This window comes from Hippocampus bargibanti, linkage group LG19, assembly GCF_051943395.1.
Source record: "Hippocampus bargibanti isolate YZ-2025 linkage group LG19, ASM5194339v1, whole genome shotgun sequence".
NCBI classification, from domain to species: Eukaryota; Metazoa; Chordata; class Actinopteri; order Syngnathiformes; family Syngnathidae; genus Hippocampus; species Hippocampus bargibanti.
In genome coordinates this window covers 7,824,465-7,842,878 of record NC_142752.1, presented here as the reverse complement: position 1 = coordinate 7,842,878, position 18,414 = coordinate 7,824,465, and the positions used below count along the sequence as shown (strand labels likewise).

Here is an 18,414-nt window from a genome sequence, read left to right as displayed (position 1 = left end):
CGTGGAACTGGAGGGGGAAGACGTCAATTTGAGGCAGTTAAATAGACTTCCGCTCTTACGTCATCCGTCACGGGCAATTTTTTACACAAACGAAGCCTCTCAATTGTCAATGAACGAATGTTATTCATACATAAATCCTATTCACTGACGATATAATCACTGGCCGGTTAGCTCAGTTGGTTAGAGCGTGGTGCTAATAACGCCAAGGTCGCGGGTTCGATCCCCGTACGGGCCACTATCTTTTCTTCTTTTAACAAATGAGAGAAACTTCCTCGTCATCGTATTGAAAAAATAAAATAATGCATTAAAATGGGAACAAGTGTTTTGTTGAAATAAGCAATACAACTGTAACATTAAATATTTTCACAATACAGAGAATATATGCTTACTTGGAATGTGTCGTAGTATGTTTTTCACGTTTGTGGGGGAAATGTCTGTAGTTGCTCAAAAACATACAATAAACGAGATGTGATGTCGAAAACCAGATTTCACCTGATACAAATGGCCTTAAGTGATGTATTTCTGTCACTCGCCCTTTATGAAGACGCGCATGCGCACTCTGCTGGAAACATTTCACTGAACTTCAGTCCGGAGAAGGGGGAAAAGATTTTCCAATAGAGAGAACTACGATGGCTTTTCGTCGAAGAAACAAAAGCTACCCTTTCTTCAGTCAGGAGTTTCTAATCCAGAATCACGCAGACATTGTTTTCAGTTTGGTGATTTTCATTTTGATTGGACTTATGTTCGAGGTGAGATGGACTTCCAAGTTTCTTTCGTCTTCCACCAGAGCTTCTTTCTGGTGGCAAAACTCAACGTGGACGTATTATTTTCTCGAAGGAGACGAAAATAGTAACTTCTCAAACAGGACGTTTTGCACTTAGCGACTACTTGTTAGACGTTTTCGAGACCAGCAGTTCTTTGTAGTCGACAATGCAATGGCAATGAAAATAAGATGAAATGACTGCTTGACAGCCGTTATTCGCTACTTTGACAAAGGTTAATCGACCTAAACACTATTTGCATTTAAAGCCTCAAGTTTCTGCGCATCTGCAGAATTGTTGGTAAAATCACGTCAGATTACATAAACACGAACGAAAATAAGCCGGATAAAGAAGGCAAACGTGTCGTTCGCCTTCAAACTAAAAGCGAGGACCTCGTTTATGCATTCCAAACGTACACGCGCCGCGAGCTGGACCCTTATTTGGGAGGCGGATGGACAAAAATCATGAGCGATATACAGCGAGACTTGTCTAACTTTGTTGCTCACTGCCACGTCTTAAATTCAACCTCACCCGCAGACTGTCCACCGGCATTTTTACATCAAAGGACGCGTTATAAGATACATGCATCACATGCAGATTTACTTTGGAAATAAAACAAACAAATATTAAAACGAGCATTTTATTCTGTAGAGGTTTCGGGGTGTCCTCCTAAAAGTCACCAGTTTTCGAGGTTTCTGAACGATTGCGTGCAAAGTCTGATATTCAAATGTTTTTTCGGGTCGTTAATTTGATCACACTTATATCTATTATTTCACGTTAAACCCCTTTCTGTACCAGCTGAATTCATGTGTTGTCATGTCTCCAACCACGAATGCCCATTTGAATTTACCTTTCAGGCTACAGCAAAGACGGCCATATTGTTTATACAGCCCCAGTACAATGTTACAACATTGACCCCAGGTATGGTATCCTTGCATAAAGTGCATGACAGTTATTGTGAAACATGTGGTGATAGGTTGCCGTATGTCGAAGAATTTTTTTTGACCAATGTAAAGGTGTTTTCAACCAACCTGATGTGTTGTGCCCTTAAGATGGAGAAGTGACATTGTATCATTATGGATGGAAGGACTGTGCCACCATCCTATTCTACTTCTTTATTACCATCATCCTGCATGCAGTGGTGCAGGAATATCTACTGGACGTAAGTACCACCAATATGAGGGCTCAGCAAGTACAATAAGTGATTGTGTTCCTTTTAAGTAGGCGTTGGTTTAGAAAAAAAACAGTTCTTGTTCTGTCTTGTTATATTCTAAAAAAAACAAATTTTCATTTTAGCAGTGTATGTTGTGCAGTTGTTTTGAAAGTAGGCCAAAAGTGGTGTAATTTGAGTGCAGGGACCACAATCCAGAGCATATCTAAACTGCCACTTCTTGTTCAGAAGCCTCCGCTTCATTTATTTCTGTTTTTTAAGACATGCACACTTGTTGAATCCGCATTTACAATCTGCCGTGTGTCATTGTCACCTCCAGAAAATCAACAGACGCCTCCACCTTTCTAAGAGCAAGAACACCAAGTTCAACGAGTCAGGTCAACTGTGTGTATTTCATTTGGTGTCAAGTGTGTGGAGCTTCTACATCGTAATTACTGTTAAGTGTTGCACTCTTCATATGCATCGATTTTCTTTTAGGACGACTTATAACAGTTGTCTCTGAAACTACAGGAAGGATATGTTTTGCATCCCAGCAGACTTTGGGAAAACTATCCGCATGCACACCTCAGGTATGATTGATGTATGTCTTCTACGGGTGTGTTGATTCAAAAAAAAAAGTATGAAATCATACAACAGGGCTGTGCAAGTCTTTTCAGGGGCAAGCGGAAAGGCTCCATTGTGACGTAAATGGCAAAACTGAAACTGAATTGCGAGAGCACTGCAGTGTCTGTTGCCTTATTTTTTTAGAAATAAATTTCCTGTTTACATGTCACAGGAGCTGACTACCATTTTTTTAAATTGTGGGGAATGTGAATTTCTCCTAATAATAAAATAGGGTGGCATCATACTGATGTTTCGTTGTCAAGTGACATGAAAGGAAGCTCAACATTTCGGGTTGGCGGAATGGCCCCATCAGTAAATATTTTATTGTGAACAGTTGGGCAAAAGGGGTAAAATTAATTTCACAAAGTGGAGGAGAAAAAAAATAGCAAGATTCTTCAGGTAAATGTTACTTTTCGAAAGAGGACTTGAAATCAAAGTCGGTGCAATTTGATTTAGTCGGGGGAAACTCTTCTATCATGATTGTAATATTTTACCAAAAATGACATCATTGTATTTTATTAATTATTGTATCTATTTTTTCGATGCTTGTAAAGTGTCCTTGAGAGCTTAGAAAGGCGCTTGAAAATAAAATGTATTATTATTATCCGTCAAATGGACCGTACCATTTTCATTTATTTGAAGAAGCGGAATAAGTGATATGAATGTTCATCACAATTAGTGAACAAAGAACGTGTAAAATCTCCTTATTGGTTTGTGATTCAGGTTCCAGGTTAAATTTTTCTACCTCACTCAGCTGGCCTACTGGCTCCACGCTTTGCCTGAACTCTACTTCCAGAAAGTGCGCAAGGTCAGTGATTGCATCTGAGATTAAACTCGGGCTAAAAAAAAAGACATTCAATTGGAAACTGATGACGAGAACATAAAACACTGTCACTCATTTACCAGGAGGAGATCTCACGTCAGCTGCAGTACATCGGCTTGTATCTACTGCACATTTTGGCAGCGTATGTGCTCAAGTAAGCAGACTGTCTTCCTGTCAATTTAAAATGTTCACAAGCCAAAATGATTCCAATCATATAAAAAAATAAAGTGAATAAAACTATTTGTCGACCTGTTTTAGTTTGAACCGCCTGGGCTTGATCCTGCTCTTCCTCCAGTATGTCTCTGAGCTGGGTTTCCACATCGCAAGACTCTTCTATTTCACAGACGAGAACCATCAGAAAATGCAAGTTGACCAGATTTCATCACTTTCAAAGCCAAGCATTAGACTAAAACGAACACATACCATTATTGGCTTTGTCCTCTTCAGGTTTGACATATGGGCGGTCAGCTTTGTCATTACTCGCATGTCGACGCTCACGCTCATGTTTCTCGCCGTCGGGTTCGGTTTGGCCCGATGTGACAATCAGGTGCTTGATTTGGAGACTGGCAATTTTAATACTGTCCTCGTAAGGTGAGGAATTGTCTCAATGCATTCTTCACAAGATGCTCTTTGTTTAGACCTAGTGTGGCAAAACTATGACGAGTCTGTCATTAATACAAATATAAAAAAAGATTACAAGCTAACAGTCAATCCGTTCTTTTCAGGATGACTGTTCTTCTGCTGGTATGTCTGACACAATCGTGGCTCCTCTGGAAGTTTATCCGCTTCCAGCTGAGGCGCTGGAGGGAGTTTCGACATGAGCAAGCCGTCCGCAAGAAGGCCGCCACTAAACAAGCTCTTCGGCCAATGAAGCGGGACTCTCGTGAGTACACAAGAGGGGGAAAAAACTCATTCGGCCATACTCCCATATTTGCTCAATAGGCATTTTTTTGTCATTGACTATAAATGAAAAGTACTTCATAGGTGTAGACGGCTGTTACAAGAGATTACTGATCGATTAATCAATGTTTTTCTAAATGTGAATTTTCTGCTTTTATGACCCTAATATTAAAAAAACCTCCAGAGCTGTGATTTTTTTTGTTCGTCATCTAATTGCCATGTCTCTTATTCTCCATTTAGTTGGACATTATGAAAATGGAGTCCTAAAAGCCGAGAACGGAACCTCTCCGCGGATCAAAAAACTCAAATCCTCCTAAGGAAACATTCGGACTTGAGCAGAGCAGTGGCCTGGTCAAAGCTGACATCCCAGAATACAAGAGGGCGAGCTGGTGTGTCATCCCGACACGCTCCCGGTGACTGTGATTACAAATTTATGCTGGGAAATGAAATCCAAGGAAATTCCTTGAGCCCATGAGACATTTACTCTCCTCATCAATATCTATTTTTATACTTTTTTCCCCTTTATAATTCAGCTACATGACCAACTTTCCAAAATTAAGGAATATCATACCAGCCAAAATGCCAGAAGTGTACAAACACAGTTGTAGCAGATTTTACTGTGGAGCAAACCTTTGATTGTATGCATGGAATCTCGTTACCAAGTACGTACTGTATTGCTCGTCTGATTGCCATTGAGCCAGCTTTCATTTTTTTCCCAATCTAGTCTGTTGGGAGTAGCAAAAAATGTTACTGATGTCATGTCATGATACAGGCTTGTTGTAAGCCGGCCTTAATGTTAGCTTATATCATGTCGAAGGTAAGATAAGGGGAGAAGGGACTGTGGTCAGCTGGAGGAAGTCTTTCCAATTTACTCCCAAGGTTTTGTATTCGTCATTTCCAAGACAATTGTAATGTACTTTACCATATGTCGGTCGTTCCATGAAATGTCCTTATGTTCAATGATGAATACAGTAATGCAATTTTCTGAAAGGAAAAAAAAAAGTTTGATTCATTTTCAGTCACTTCACATTTGTTTTTGCCTGGCAATCACTGCAGACCACAAATATATTTTCAATAGATTTTTTTATGTTACATGCCCACCCCACCCAAAAAAATATATAACAATTATCTCTATACAAACCGTAAATGTACAAGACTTGCAACATTTAATCACTGGCTTCATTGTCAAGTTATTTTGCTTTATCAAAACTTTAAGCCCCTTAAAATGTGGCAAGTAAAATGTAGACAAACATTACATATGATAGCTGTTTCAGTCCGGTGATATCTTGTGGTGGTCCACATCACGGATGCTGTGAATAACACTAAAAAGCTTTCAGGAAAAACAAATGTCAGTCATGATGAAATAATGTCATAATTTATGACAATGAATGACAAATCAGCGTTTGTATAATCATATTTGAAATGGATGAGTCTGACACCAAAGTGTAAGACCATTTATTGGAGTCTCTGATCGTCAGTGTGGCTCTGATACTCCTTTAGCCATAAATCTGTCCCAAATGTTCTCCAAAAAATGGTGTAGAGTATTTTGTTTAGAAGCAAACCGCAGGCTTGAGTCCCGGTCCTAAGCACGTTGGGCATGTGACATCATGATGGTTGCTCTGCAAAGCATATAAAACGTTATTGACCTCCAATTTTCAAGGAGTTTGGATTTGATCCGTCACTCAAATTTACCATTTTCTCCTGTTGTCTGGTTGGTTTCACCATTTTGTTCCGTTGTCTGATTGGCTCCGCATCGCAGCTTCTGGCGTATGGTTTCAAGTGTCTCCAATGGAATCTGGCCCGGGTTGTTCTCCATGTAATTCAGGACGTAAAGGTCAGCGTCTGTCAGGATGAAGCGGTGGCCGAAAACTAGAAGAGAGCAATAAAGAATGACATGAGTGGCTTTCGTTGGTCAGAACAAAATCCCAGTCTTTTGGATTGTAACAAAAAAAAAAAAAACACTCACCGTCCAGAATTGATCCGATGGAGAAATCCGATGGTGAGTAGAAATCAGGGTTATCCACCGAAGTGTCTGGCTTGGGAACGCGTGTTCGTTTGAGGAACACTCCGCCTTTAAAACCGGAGTTATTTTTGGGATTCTCGTAAATACAGATAGTGTCATTGGAGAGGTAATAGGACAGGATGAAAAGTCGATCTGCATCTTTGCGTCTTTGGGACTCTGACGCGTCCTCGGGCGTGACCAATCGGGCGCTGTAGCGCAACACTTTGTGCTCGTTCTCCAGCATCTTCACCACGTTCTTTCTGGGGGGTGCGGGGAGTAGAGATAAACAACTCTGGAGGGAATCTTCCAGTGATCCGAAGCCATTGTAGGGAGGAATCTCCTGGAAATATGGCAAGGAAAAAGGAAATCAGAGGAAATGCTGCACACCGGCTTAATGGCTAGTTGTGATTTGTTATTTCAGTCTCACCTTTTTCATGCCCTCAAACTTGCCCATCCTCCTGGGTACCGCAATGCTTTTGATGTTGATCTCGGGGTAGTTTGCATGGTAGTAGTCTTTGGTGAACTCATCGCAATCATACAGGAGGAAGCGGCGTCCCATGATTGTCACCATTTCGCCCACCTGGAAGTCTTTTGGTGAAAAGAACTCCTCCACTTCCTCAACGGAATCCTCCATGACACAGCTTGGGAACTGGTCTGGACGGCAAACGACGGGAAGCTAAAATGTGGTGCTTGCATAACCATCGCTTCGGTTTGACACCTATTGTTGGGTATTTTTTCGGGGATCTGAACAGAACCACCTGGTGAACACGAGAAACTATCTTACCATGACCAGGCTTCATTTTCTTCGGTATTCGCAGTCGCTGCATCAGCACCGGGAATGGAAAGCGGCCGCTGTTGGGTTTGTGGTCCTCCCTAATCTCCACCGTGTCATTCACCAGAAAGTAGTGGATGGTAACGGGCAAAGTTTCTCCAAGCTCAGACTCCGAATCATCCCACAGGGCAAAAAAACGGAGCACCTGAACAAGAAAATAGTTCCACGATCCATTTCCAAATCACAATAATATACGGAGAACTTGTTACTTAAATTTTTCAGACTTTACCTTGCGATCCATGTGGAGAAACTGGTACCGGCTGTCAAATTCAGAGCGCGTCGTGGAAGTCGGCGGAGGTTTTTGCCGCCCCTGGAGATAAGAATCCACTGGCATTTCCTCAGACGCGTTCAGTATGATGCCCTGACGCTGCATAAAGTCCTGCAAATGGAGTCGACCAGGGGGACGGGAGGTGTCACCTTGCGTTTTTCATACGGGGTCAATCGTGCGTGTCATACCTTGGTAAAAGCATCACACTGGGCGATGTGGTACTTCACACCGTACACTTCCAAGTCAATGCCGAGGTTGAGGTCTTTCCAGTGGTAATACTTCCCCGGTTCCCTTTTAGGCAGACATTGGCGTTTGATCCGTTGACCCTGCAGGATCCCAGAATTTGGCACCCAGGGCTCGGAGATACTCATGCTGTCGTCCTCAAGGTAGTAGTAAATAACCACATGACGGACACATCGCTTCTCAACGCGACTGTTGATCATTTCTTCCTCAAAATACGCTTTGAAGCAAAGCACCTGCAAAGAGAGCCAAGTGATCCGAGACGCAGTTATAACATTGCACGGATGCAACTCTGCAGTATTAATTAATTTGAGATTCGACAGAGTACTAGCTAGCAACCGCTTCACTGGTTGGATACAGATGTCAAAAATTGTTTTTTTAACTGGGAAATAAATACCAATTTAGCATTTGCCACAATTGTAAAATACAATCAGACCTTGAATGAAAAACAAGCCATATTGGTCTCAAAAACTGTCAGTTTAGATTTAAAAGTTAAAAAAAAATCTGGCGGATCATACCTTCTTGTCAAGAGTGACATAAGCTGGGATAAACGGCTGAATTTCCGGGTGAGTGGGTGCAGGAACAGCATGGTAGGACAAATTAACCAAGTCTTTAATATACTTGGTGTCAAACGAGCCATAAGTGAAGTCCGGCATGTCACCGGCCATGCCGCTGAGCTCTTCGTGCATCATCTGTTCTGTTAATAGAGGTTCCAGTCCGATGCCCAACCTGGGTGGGCGAGCCAATGCCAGACCTTTGGAATAGGACAATGTCTGGGGGCGATGAAAGGCTGTTTTCTAGAAAGGTAAAAACAAACATTCATAAGATGTGTTGAAGACCATCAAAATGAAGTTCAGTCTTCCACTTTTTGACAATCTCGGGATTGCGCATCGTGCCTCAGGGAGATGCACAACAGTCTGGTGGAAGAAATACTGCCATATCATTGACCTGAGCATGCTATGCACTCATCTACTGCAGATATTATTGCATGTGGTGTATCTGGAGTATCCCGAAGCCAAAGTCGATGTGATTGAATCATTTCATATCTGGTAACATTGCAAATGGCGTGCTGTTAGAATGGAGGAGTTGCACAAGCATACGCTGCACGGTGACTTAAAACAGGTCACACTTCTCAAATGTTAGAAAAGCAGTGAGAGGAAAGTCTGCTTACCGTTACATCCTGGAACGAGAACCCCGGCAAGAACGGCAAGCCGTTGTTGTCCAACTTGCGTGACATTGTTGCTTCGAGTGGACGAACGTTACAGTAGTCGGGTTAACATTTAATGACACTATTTTGTTGCCATGTTGGCCTTTTTTTGCAATGAGAACATTAAACGACGTCAAGCCGCTTTTATTTTGATTCGGTTCCGGGAAGTGACTTCTGTGAATAGCAAACTTTGTTTGCCGGCACACGGTCTCGGTTAATAACTTTTCAGTGCATCCTAACCGTCTGTCCAAAAACAAAGGTGATGTCATTGTCAGACCTGGGAGAGAAACTGAGCTTCGGAGCGACGCCTCAGACGTTTAAAAACGTTTATTTCAAACGTGCGAAAGTTGACGAGAAAGTTGACGAAACGCAAACACACAAACTAACCGACGCGTTTGGATGACATCACGAAACGACACGGTATTTCGCAACACGAAAAAATGCACACACAAAAACATTCAACACCCGTTTTGGTAACAGTCACCAGATTTTCAAGGGGATGCAAACATTTGTCATTTAAAATCAATGTTCGAGTTGCACCACTGTCGGATCAATGAAACGCCGCTCAAAAAAATAATAAACATCCACTAAAAATATCTAACCTATGCCACCTAAACCACGCTGCTAGCGGAACTGGATTTTCTGCTTTTTTTGGGGGGCGTTTGTCAACTCTTGCAGGGTGTGAAACATAAAGTTGACCACTAAGGGGCGAGCAAGGCTCAAGTGAGCTTGCAGGGACTTGGCTTTGCCACACATTTGCCTTGCTAAAACAAACTTTCCTGCAGTCCTCCCATTTACCCCTTTTTATCCAGGCATCCTGACATAGTTTAAGATTCCCTTTGTTTATTCTTGACCTCTGACCAGTTTTCTTTTCCTCTTTAATGTCATTGCTTCTTCCGACCTCAGTTCCTTCACCTTTCTGTCCTTCCGCCGGATGGGCCGAGCCCAAAACACAGAGAAAGACTATGCATGAGAAAAAAATGATATATAGATGAAAAATATCAGAGAACATATTTCTGAGAAGTTTATTCCAAACACAGAAGTCACCTCCTGCCTTCGTTATGACCAGCCATCAGCGTGTTCACCTCCAAATGAAAACAAGAAATGTTCTAAAAATGATACAGCATAGACAGGCTGTCCCAATGTGGGTGACCCTAATATGTCCTGTGTGCTATCCATACTCAGCTTTCAAGTAAAAAAAAAAATACAATAAAGAAGATTATGCTCATTTCTACACTTGAAATCAGAGAAGCACAAACAGAACTGGATTGTATATAGCTTACATTAATATGGCTGATGTGATCTTCATCACACAGCGATGTATATTTCCAAATAGGAGTCCTGTTCAATAGGCATTTTACTTAAGCAAATGCAACCTGAAGGAACTACGCTCAATGATTTGGTATTTCTAGTCATCAGACCCTGTGAGAGAGACCTCATAGTTTGAAAAGGCACTGCACTGTGAGTTTCATATCTGGTATCAAAAATAAGGTTAATTAAAAACCTCTCTGAGGCTCTCTGTATCATAATCGTATATTTTTAATTGCTAGACGCCGACGCACATGATTAAAAAAAAATAAGGGCTGACCCCGTCTCCCCTCTTAGAAGGCAAAAACACAGACACTGTAGGATTGTATCCCTGAGGCGCCGGATAACCTTTGCCAAAGTATAAAAATATCTCATAATAAATCATACATGAGAACCAAAATACACAAAAATCAATAAGCTATTAAATATTATAAAATATATTTCATTAGTGTTCAGAGGTTTTTGTGGGGAGGGGGGGGGGGGTGAAGGCAATATCTTTGGGCTTTGTAAAAGCTTTGTGGATGGGGTCTGGTGGCGTGGGCGGGAGGGGGGGGGGGTCCTGTACACTCTTAGGGCTTGAATGCTAGCTAAAGATCCAAGTGTTGCAGCTGCCTGATGCCTTCCTTGCCTCTTTAATCACGTTCAAGTCTCCGCAGGTCTGTACGGGTCCTAGGAAGCAAAACAAAAAAAAAGACAAGGGCCTTACTTCAGAAAAAGGCTTCCTTGAGGTCACAGGTGAGGCAGTTTTGCCTTTTGCCTCCCCCCCTCGCTTCCGGCAGTATGCTGCAGCCGAGAGGCAGAGCGGGGGGCAAGTGGGGGAAATACGCCTGCAACTAGGGGGAAAATTGTGATACCCGAAGGAGAAGGCGAATGACCTCAAAGGAAGGGTTTCTCTTTCCAAGTTTGGTTGACAGGTGCGAGCCATCTGAAGTCTTTTCTGAGAAAGCGTTCCGTCCAAACTAGCGGTCAGTAATATCGATTGAGACTTCGCGTCCCGGGAACGTCAGGCTGGCCGTTCATCCAGATCTCCCTGATGATACGTTCCCTCTCCTCGAGCCGCTGAGCCCGTTCCAACTCCTCGGCAGAAGTGAACACGTTCATGTTGAGCGTGCGCTCAAAGCGCCGATGCCGTCGCGCCGACAGGTCCGAGTTTGCATCCCAATCCGAGTCCGAGTCACTGGAGTCTGAAGACGAGTCGGCGGGGCGCGCTCGTTTCTTGGCGGCCGGTTGCCGGCGGGGCTGGCAGTCGGTTCGACAGGAGATCTGGACCACCAGTGCGAAGAGGGTAAGGAAGAGGCCCAGACAGACACCACAGACAAAGAAGAGAGCCGTCCTCTCTGGGTGGTCTGGCGGAGAGAGGAAAAGATAATGATCACAAAAATGAGTGATATGTGACAGTTACCACAATAATTGCCCTTTGTTTCAAATCAAATATTTCACTCTCCGGTTCCTTCGACATGTGGAATTTTTGACATGGCTTGACTCTTTGTGTCCAACAAAAGGGCTACATTTGCCCAAAATTGTTTCATGATGGTTCTAAGAACAAATTAGGGCGAATGCACTCTGTCTAAAAACATTCAAGTTCTTGCATGCAAAAATTGGGAAAAAAGAATAGTGACTAATGGGATTTTTTTCAATTGTTATCATTGACTTTTTTTTTTCAGAGCGGTCCATTGATGAAAAGGTTTCTTGAGTATTTTTTGAGCATGTGTTTAGTTTCCACAAAATAAACAAATGCTCAAAAGTAATGCTAATGAGGTGATACCAGAGCTAATGGGATTAGCTTTAGGAAATAGGCTACTGCTGCGCCAATCTTAGAGCAGAGGTTGGGCACTGCCACGTCTGTCCATTCGGGATATACTGTATACAGGGCCAGAGTTACCAGCACAACTTTAGTTCGCTGAGGAAGCTCTTTGGATGAGTACAGATAACGTCTGAAGAAACATTTTCACTGGCCATCGCACATGTCTACCATATTATACGGTGTATGAGGTGCACCAGAGTATAAGGCACACCCACAAGGATTGGTGTATTTTCAAATGTTTTTTTTTCCAATATAAGGCACACCTAAGTATAAGGCGCACCTAAGTATAAGGCATCAATGAATGAAAAAGGGTTTCCAAATATTATGTAGAAATACAGGATATAAAAGTTTTCCAAATGTTAGGCGAAACACATAAGGCGCTACAGTGGAGGCTGGGGTGACGCATGACTTCTACGGGCAGAAAATTGAGTCGTGGCTGCTGACAGTCATTGCGAGACCTCAATATTACTTCACATATAAGGCACACCAGCGTATAAGGAATAGGGTCATCTTTTGACGAAAATCAAGGTTATTAAGTGCGCCTTATACTCCGGAAAATACTGTATTTACGTTCCTACTTGAGGCATATGTGTAGGCCGCCAGAGCGTTGCTAATGAGGGCCATGCTGGAGCTGGAATTGGAGTTACTAATGGGATTCATCTCCGGGGTCCTCATAGGGGCCTCGCCTCCCCCTCTTCCAACCTCGGGATACCTCTCCTGGTTGACGCTGGTCTCTCTGACGCGCTTCCGATCTGGAGTGGGAGGAAATGACAGTTATCGTCTTTTACCACATGTTGCGCCGTGATGCTACCGGTTGGGTCATGAATAAAAAAGCATGCCAAAGTGCTATTGAACCACTGAGTCATCCCGTGGTATGAAACGCACGAGCTGTCTTGTGATCGACAAGATGACTTGGCACCATTGCAGCAGAATGTAAATTGACTCAGATCATGAAGAACTGGCAACCAATGTGAAAATAAAGAGAAAAAAAAATCATTGTAAATGTTGTCACTTGTGGTGAATGTTCTCAGTCATGGTGGATGAGCATGTTTGAGCGAATTGTCACACAAAAGCGACATACGCTCATTGGAGGGACGTTAATCAATGTCTGCTGCCTTGAGCAAGAATTGCCAATCATGCACACGTTAAGGTAGCCGGAAAAATAAATGAATCATGATGGATTATTATCATCTTATTTAGCTGCAAGGAACTGGGCTAAAAATTAACTCATTCACTGCCATTCCCAAACTTATTCGGCAATTGAAAATATGACGTAATTCCCAAATTTGTTCGGGTTTTGGTTTTTCTTGCTGCGGTGTCGATAAAGCGCTGGCCAGACCTCTGGCAATGTTTTTTTTTTTGCCTTCCACGATTGGGCAGCATTTCCCTTTTTTCCATGTTCGCGCTTTGTTGCAGCTTCAGCTGTTGTTCAAGTGCTATATATTATATATATATAGATATACAATATTGCATTGTATTTTGGACAGCCATCCTCATTTGAAGCTCATATAACTTCAGATGCATATAATTTAGGAATTAACTCTTTTTTTCTCATGAAAGAAGAGAATCTAAGGATTTTTACATTGAATCGAATGTTTAGGTAGTCCTAAAACTCAATATTCTGTGGGTCCTGGAATTTGCATGACAATGACCAAAAAAGTGACGAAAACCCTGACACTGGAGTGAACACATTCTTGCACATGCTTGGCAGTGAATGACTTAATAATAAAACTTAAAAAAAGAGTGTTGAGAAATTTATGGTTTTCAATCAAGCTCGTCCACGTTTTAGACACACTGCACACAAAAAGGCCTGAGCTGAGATTCAAAACTGGAACTTTGGACTGTGAGGCAGGCCTGCTTACCTCATTATTAACCTTACGAACTATCCATCATTTGCATACGTGCTCAGCATTCTCCCATGACATATACGCACCTACTATATTGAGGGGCCGTCATCAATCAAACATGCGGTATATTTAGAAACCGCTGTTTTCCTCCTGAGACAAAACAGTTCATCACAAGACAAAAGACCAGACGGCCGACGCGATGAGGAATGCCGGCTGTTAATGTCGACGTGTCGCGTTCCACCCTCATATCCTTATAGTATTCATCCCATATCCCTCTATCAAAGATGGAAACCGGTTTTTCCAGGTGAGCTGGAAAGTTGGAAAGCGCTTCCAAAGAGATCAATGACCTTTCAAGCATGAGGCACTGTCATGAACGGATGCATTTGTCCTTTTCATTGAGACATCTATCGTCCTAATCAATAGGAATATGTTTTCCAAATGCTTCTTTGTACAGATGCTCCCCTAATTACGAAAATTCGAGTTACGAACAGCGGTACGCATGAACATTTTTGTCTTAACTTCAGTAGTATTTTCTCCAGTTGTACATGTACATGTTTATGAAATGTTTATTTCTCAGTACAGACCAATGTAGGTTTCATATAAAATCCTTAAACATACATTCCATGCAAAATATAGCACTGAAGCAACTTACGAACAAATTCACCTTACGAACAACTGTTCGGAACGTATCTCGTTCCTAAATTGGGGAGTGTCTGTATACCCATTTCTGTGTCTCCACCCATGTTCCATAAATTTAAATGATTGTGGTCACATACAATTTTATTTCTATATGTGTGTCGATATAAATACATATGGATGTCTGTGTTTGTGTGTGTGTGCGTGTGTGTGCGTGTGTGTGTGTGTGTGTGTGTGTGTGTGTGTGTGTGTGTGTGTGTGTGTGTGTGTGTTCATGGCCTTTCAGAAATAAATATGGAAATAGTTGATCCTTTGTGACTTTAAGTATACCATATTTTCCGGTTTCTAAGGCGCACCGGAGTATAAGGTGCATCTTCAATGAATGAGCTTAGTTTTCAGAATATGATATATAAATATATAAATGTTTTCCAAATATAAGGCGCACCACATTATAAGGTGCTACAGTAAAGGCTGGGGTTATGCACAACTTCTTCTATAAGGGGAAATTGAGTCGTTGGATGCTGACAGTAGTTGCGAGACTTGTTGTGGCTCAATATTTCTTCACATATCAGGCGCACCGGCATGAAAGGCGCAGGGTCATCTTTTGAAGAAAACGAAGGCTTTTAGGTGCGCCTTATACATCAGAAAATACAGTACACTTATGCCCTAATGTGAGACCTCAATATTGTTCTAATTGAAGCCTGAAGGGGGGAGCCAGGTGGAGGGGTGGACTGTGTAGTGTAAATTCTCTCTGTGGGGGTGCCACATGGATCTGATCAAAGTCCCCCAAGGTGTGTGTGCAGTTTTACTCGCCTGAAACAGTGTTGGGGCGTTTGATGGAGGTTCCCTCAGGAGGGCTGTCTCCCACTATATTGGGGTCATGGGCGCCGGATGGTGGGGAATACGCTGGCGCACCGGAGCTTTGTTCCTGGAGTAACTTCTTTGGGACTGCAGAAAAAAATGGTTTCCCGTGCAGGAAAAGGACAAAAGGAAAATTGTTGGAATGACACCGCATCTCAAGTGACGTATTCAACGACAGTTCAGTCACATTGCCAAACGAGTTCCAATGATAAACCTAAAACTACAAGGATCCAGAATAGATCATATGAGCAAATGAATCATGACAAAAACATGTATTTACAAAATGTGCCATGAGTCACACAACTTCAATGACCTTGCACTCGGTTTTCCCGAAACCTATGTCTCCCACCCCATATACCCCGTTTAACCTCACAGTGTCCTGTGAGTGAGTCAGTGAGTCTGCCCCCCTCCCCCGTCCCCTCTGATTCAAACCCACAACGTCGTGAACTATACAACTATACATTCCTGCCCCTTCTCTCAAGTGGATTCAGAAATCTCAGCCTCAGTCCAGTCTGTGTATTTGCACACGCTGTCAGAGCAGCGCTGAATGTCCATGTCACCCGGGTCCACTGGTCAATACAGACAAATCAGCTGTTTCTTGACAGGAATTATTCAAAGAGTTAAGAATGTGGAATGTGAATACTGTCCAACAAGTGTGAGAGAAAAGAGATTGGAAGTGAGACTTGGAAATCCAGCTGCGGGGACTAAATTTAGAACATTCAGAGATGAGCTGCTATGTAAAAATGTCATTGTCAACCATGTCATACATTCCTTTGGTAAAAATAAAACAACATTGCTGCAATTGACTCATCCTATGTGGTTAAACCACACAATATGTCACCTAAATTGGTAAAAAAAAAAAGACATACAAGAACCTGACACCGCTGATTCTTCAAAATTGCTTGTTTCCAACTAAATCAACAATCCTCTGTAAGTGTAGGTGAGAAACGCAGATTTCCTCATCAGTCTGGCATGCTCATCGCAGCTCCCAACACCCCTCCCTTCCTCGCCAACACGCTGCAACCGTCTTCCAAACTATACCTTGATTCCAGGTTTGTGATTGGATCTAATTTGCTACATATGTGGCCCAGGGTCACAGTTATGACACACAAATGTGTGACACACACACACAGACATACAGAAACACACAGGAGGAGGAACTCAGAGTGCGACGATGGGCCAAGACGATTTCAAGATTTTAAGACAAAAAAATCAGTTTAATCTGGAAGAAGCTGTTTAAATGTCTGTTGGATTTGATGCGCATGCATCAGTAGCGCCTGCCTGTTGGGAGTCGCTGGAAAAGGGTGCATAGGGTCCAGTAACTTTTTTCGCGCTCTTTTCTTGATTCTTGCAGTCTGCAACTACTAGAGAGTGGGCAGGGTGGTGCCAATCATTTTTTTCCACCGTCCTAACTTTACATTATTTATTTTATTTATTTATATTTCTCAAGTAAAATTTATTTCCCGCTGCAGGCCTGATGATCTCAAGTCACACCGCTTGGCGGCAACTTTTGAACGGCCGTTGGACGCGAAGAGACCAGGCCGGACAAGCGCGTACGCAACAATGGCCTGTGTTTGCACTGGTGGGGCGAAGCTATTTTGTGTTTTCTCGATGGCGCTTTCTCTGAGCCAACGCGTGTGTGTGTGTGTAAATGTGTGTATTCCATGTGCTGAGCAATGCAGTTGGGACAAAGCCCTCGTAAGCCAGAGGGGATGTTGTGCAATATAAAACCACACTAAATCCAAAACGAAATCAGATCTCCATTGGAAACCTCCAACCAGCAACCAACTGACAAGCAGCACTTTTGATTGCATGTTATGCCATATGTAAACAAGGCATGCTTTTGTTTGGCGCAGGATAGCATCACCAAATGACCTCAGCCAAACGGCGGCATAAACACGGCATTGTGAAAGTCTGGCTTTTGACATCACTAAACCAAATAGACTAAAAGTATGCGTGTCAGGGGGAGTGATGAACTCACTGGTTTTATTCTTGCATTGTCACAACAGAAGACACTGTCTGTTCTGTTCAATCTTCAGAAGACAAATAGTTTTATTTTCTTTTCCTTATTCATGTGCCTGCATAGTTTAGAACAGAGACAGCAATTAACTATGTTTTTTTCAATCGATAGCCAGAAATTGCAATCGAGCTTTTGCCATTTGGATGCGACCATAGAAACAATGCTTTGTTGATTTCAACTCAAAGCCCTATAAAAGTGGGAACCAGCAGATACAGGACATTTGACAACATTGGTTGTAGAAACAATCATGGACATCACATGCAAACGTACAGTGAGAGGAAATTAAATCCTGACAAAAATCGGCAATTATAATGTTCCAATCTGGGAAGCTGCCATTAAATTATCGGCAGGAAACCATCACAGGCTGTTGGCGGGAAGCTTGTCATGCAAGGAACTTATTGATAGTGATTATTTGTTCAATGTTTGAATAGGAATCACTGAAAACCTTGAGAAAAAATGGCTCATAATCTTAAAATCTGGCCCACCACATCATTTATTCGTAATGGCCCTCCAAAGTGGTTGTATTACAATGTAAAGTTTTCCTATGTTTTTTTTTCACTGAATGCATTCTGGAATTTGTTTTTTTTTGCATCAATGAATATTTACTGACCAGCGAGAAATCACACAATTTTCATGAAATTTTTTTTTTTTCAGTTGGTATGCCGTGAGATTTTTCGCACATGAAACGCTATTGTAAGTGTGGGTCCTCTTTGAGGAACCAGATGTCTCATATGGGTCTTGAACTCTGATTTACGAGCTGCCTTCCTAAAAATTCTGACTGTTCTTTGGGGAAGGCGGGGTGCATGGGGCTAGGGAAGCAGAGGGGTGGGGGGTAAATGCTACAAGGAATAACTGTCCCCTAAACCACATCTGGACTTATAATAATAATAATACATTTTATTTCAAGCGCCTTTCAAAGCTCTCAAGGACACTTTACAGTCACAGATAAGCATAGATACAATAAAAAATAAAATACAATTATAAATAGAAACGAGATAAAGCTACACAGAAAATGCAATCTTAGGTGGGTTTTGAGATGGGATTTGAACGTGGGAAGAGAGTCAATGTTACGAATGTTGGGAGAAAGTGAGCTCCAGAGTTTGAGGGCAGAGCGGCTGAAAGCTCTGTCCC

General features: G+C 42.3%; 3 protein-coding genes and 1 non-coding gene across 4 annotated transcripts in view; 2 read left to right on the top strand and 2 right to left on the bottom strand.

The window, feature by feature from the left end:
* Nucleotides 1-161: 161 nt before the first annotated feature.
* trnai-aau (transfer RNA isoleucine (anticodon AAU)) lies at nucleotides 162-235 on the top strand. Its single transcript has one exon. It is a non-coding gene; the product is annotated as a tRNA-Ile (tRNA).
* A 335-nt stretch (nucleotides 236-570) lies between these two features.
* tram2 (translocation associated membrane protein 2) lies at nucleotides 571-5,239 on the top strand. The gene is made up of 11 exons (XM_089021794.1): nucleotides 571-749; nucleotides 1,619-1,682; nucleotides 1,814-1,923; nucleotides 2,252-2,368; nucleotides 2,443-2,501; nucleotides 3,259-3,343; nucleotides 3,442-3,512; nucleotides 3,617-3,721; nucleotides 3,806-3,949; nucleotides 4,084-4,241; nucleotides 4,499-5,239. The coding sequence occupies exons 1-11, from the start codon at nucleotides 630-632 to the stop codon at nucleotides 4,573-4,575; spliced, it is 1,110 nt and encodes a 369-aa protein (XP_088877920.1). The 5' UTR covers nucleotides 571-629; the 3' UTR covers nucleotides 4,576-5,239.
* A 266-nt stretch (nucleotides 5,240-5,505) lies between these two features.
* efhc1 (EF-hand domain containing 1) lies at nucleotides 5,506-9,258 on the bottom strand. Its single transcript, XM_089021792.1, has 9 exons — nucleotides 8,772-9,258; nucleotides 8,119-8,397; nucleotides 7,549-7,836; nucleotides 7,322-7,471; nucleotides 7,045-7,237; nucleotides 6,688-6,914; nucleotides 6,225-6,600; nucleotides 5,951-6,127; nucleotides 5,506-5,877 (listed from the first exon to the last, which is right to left on the bottom strand). Exons 1-9 carry the CDS (start codon nucleotides 8,835-8,837, stop codon nucleotides 5,864-5,866), a joined length of 1,770 nt encoding a protein of 589 aa, XP_088877918.1. The 5' UTR covers nucleotides 8,838-9,258; the 3' UTR covers nucleotides 5,506-5,863.
* A 560-nt stretch (nucleotides 9,259-9,818) lies between these two features.
* eva1aa (eva-1 homolog A, regulator of programmed cell death a) overlaps nucleotides 9,819-18,414 on the bottom strand; it is a 45,889-nt gene continuing 37,293 nt past the window's right edge. The window contains exons 7-9 of the mRNA XM_089021793.1: nucleotides 15,216-15,350; nucleotides 12,498-12,671; nucleotides 9,819-11,461 (exon numbers count right to left, since the gene is read on the bottom strand). Of these exons, the coding sequence (XP_088877919.1) occupies nucleotides 11,082-11,461; nucleotides 12,498-12,671; nucleotides 15,216-15,350 (689 nt within the window). The 3' untranslated portion in view covers nucleotides 9,819-11,081. The remainder of the gene's footprint in view (nucleotides 11,462-12,497; nucleotides 12,672-15,215; nucleotides 15,351-18,414) is intronic.

Excerpts from the sequence above, each read along its gene's own strand:
- efhc1 (XM_089021792.1), bottom strand. The coding sequence starts at position 8,837 with ATGTCACGCAAGTTGGACAACAACGGCTTGCCGTTCTTGCCGGGGTTC. Across the intron at positions 7,837-8,118 it reads ATGTCACTCTTGACAAGAAG|GTGCTTTGCTTCAAAGCGTA; the intron begins GTATGATCCGCC and ends CTCTCTTTGCAG. Across the intron at positions 6,128-6,224 it reads CATCGGATCAATTCTGGACG|TTTTCGGCCACCGCTTCATC; the intron begins GTGAGTGTTTTT and ends GCTCTCTTCTAG.
- tram2 (XM_089021794.1), top strand. The coding sequence starts at position 630 with ATGGCTTTTCGTCGAAGAAACAAAAGCTACCCTTTCTTCAGTCAGGAG. Across the intron at positions 3,513-3,616 it reads TTGGCAGCGTATGTGCTCAA|TTTGAACCGCCTGGGCTTGA; the intron begins GTAAGCAGACTG and ends GACCTGTTTTAG. Across the intron at positions 4,242-4,498 it reads GCCAATGAAGCGGGACTCTC|TTGGACATTATGAAAATGGA; the intron begins GTGAGTACACAA and ends TTCTCCATTTAG.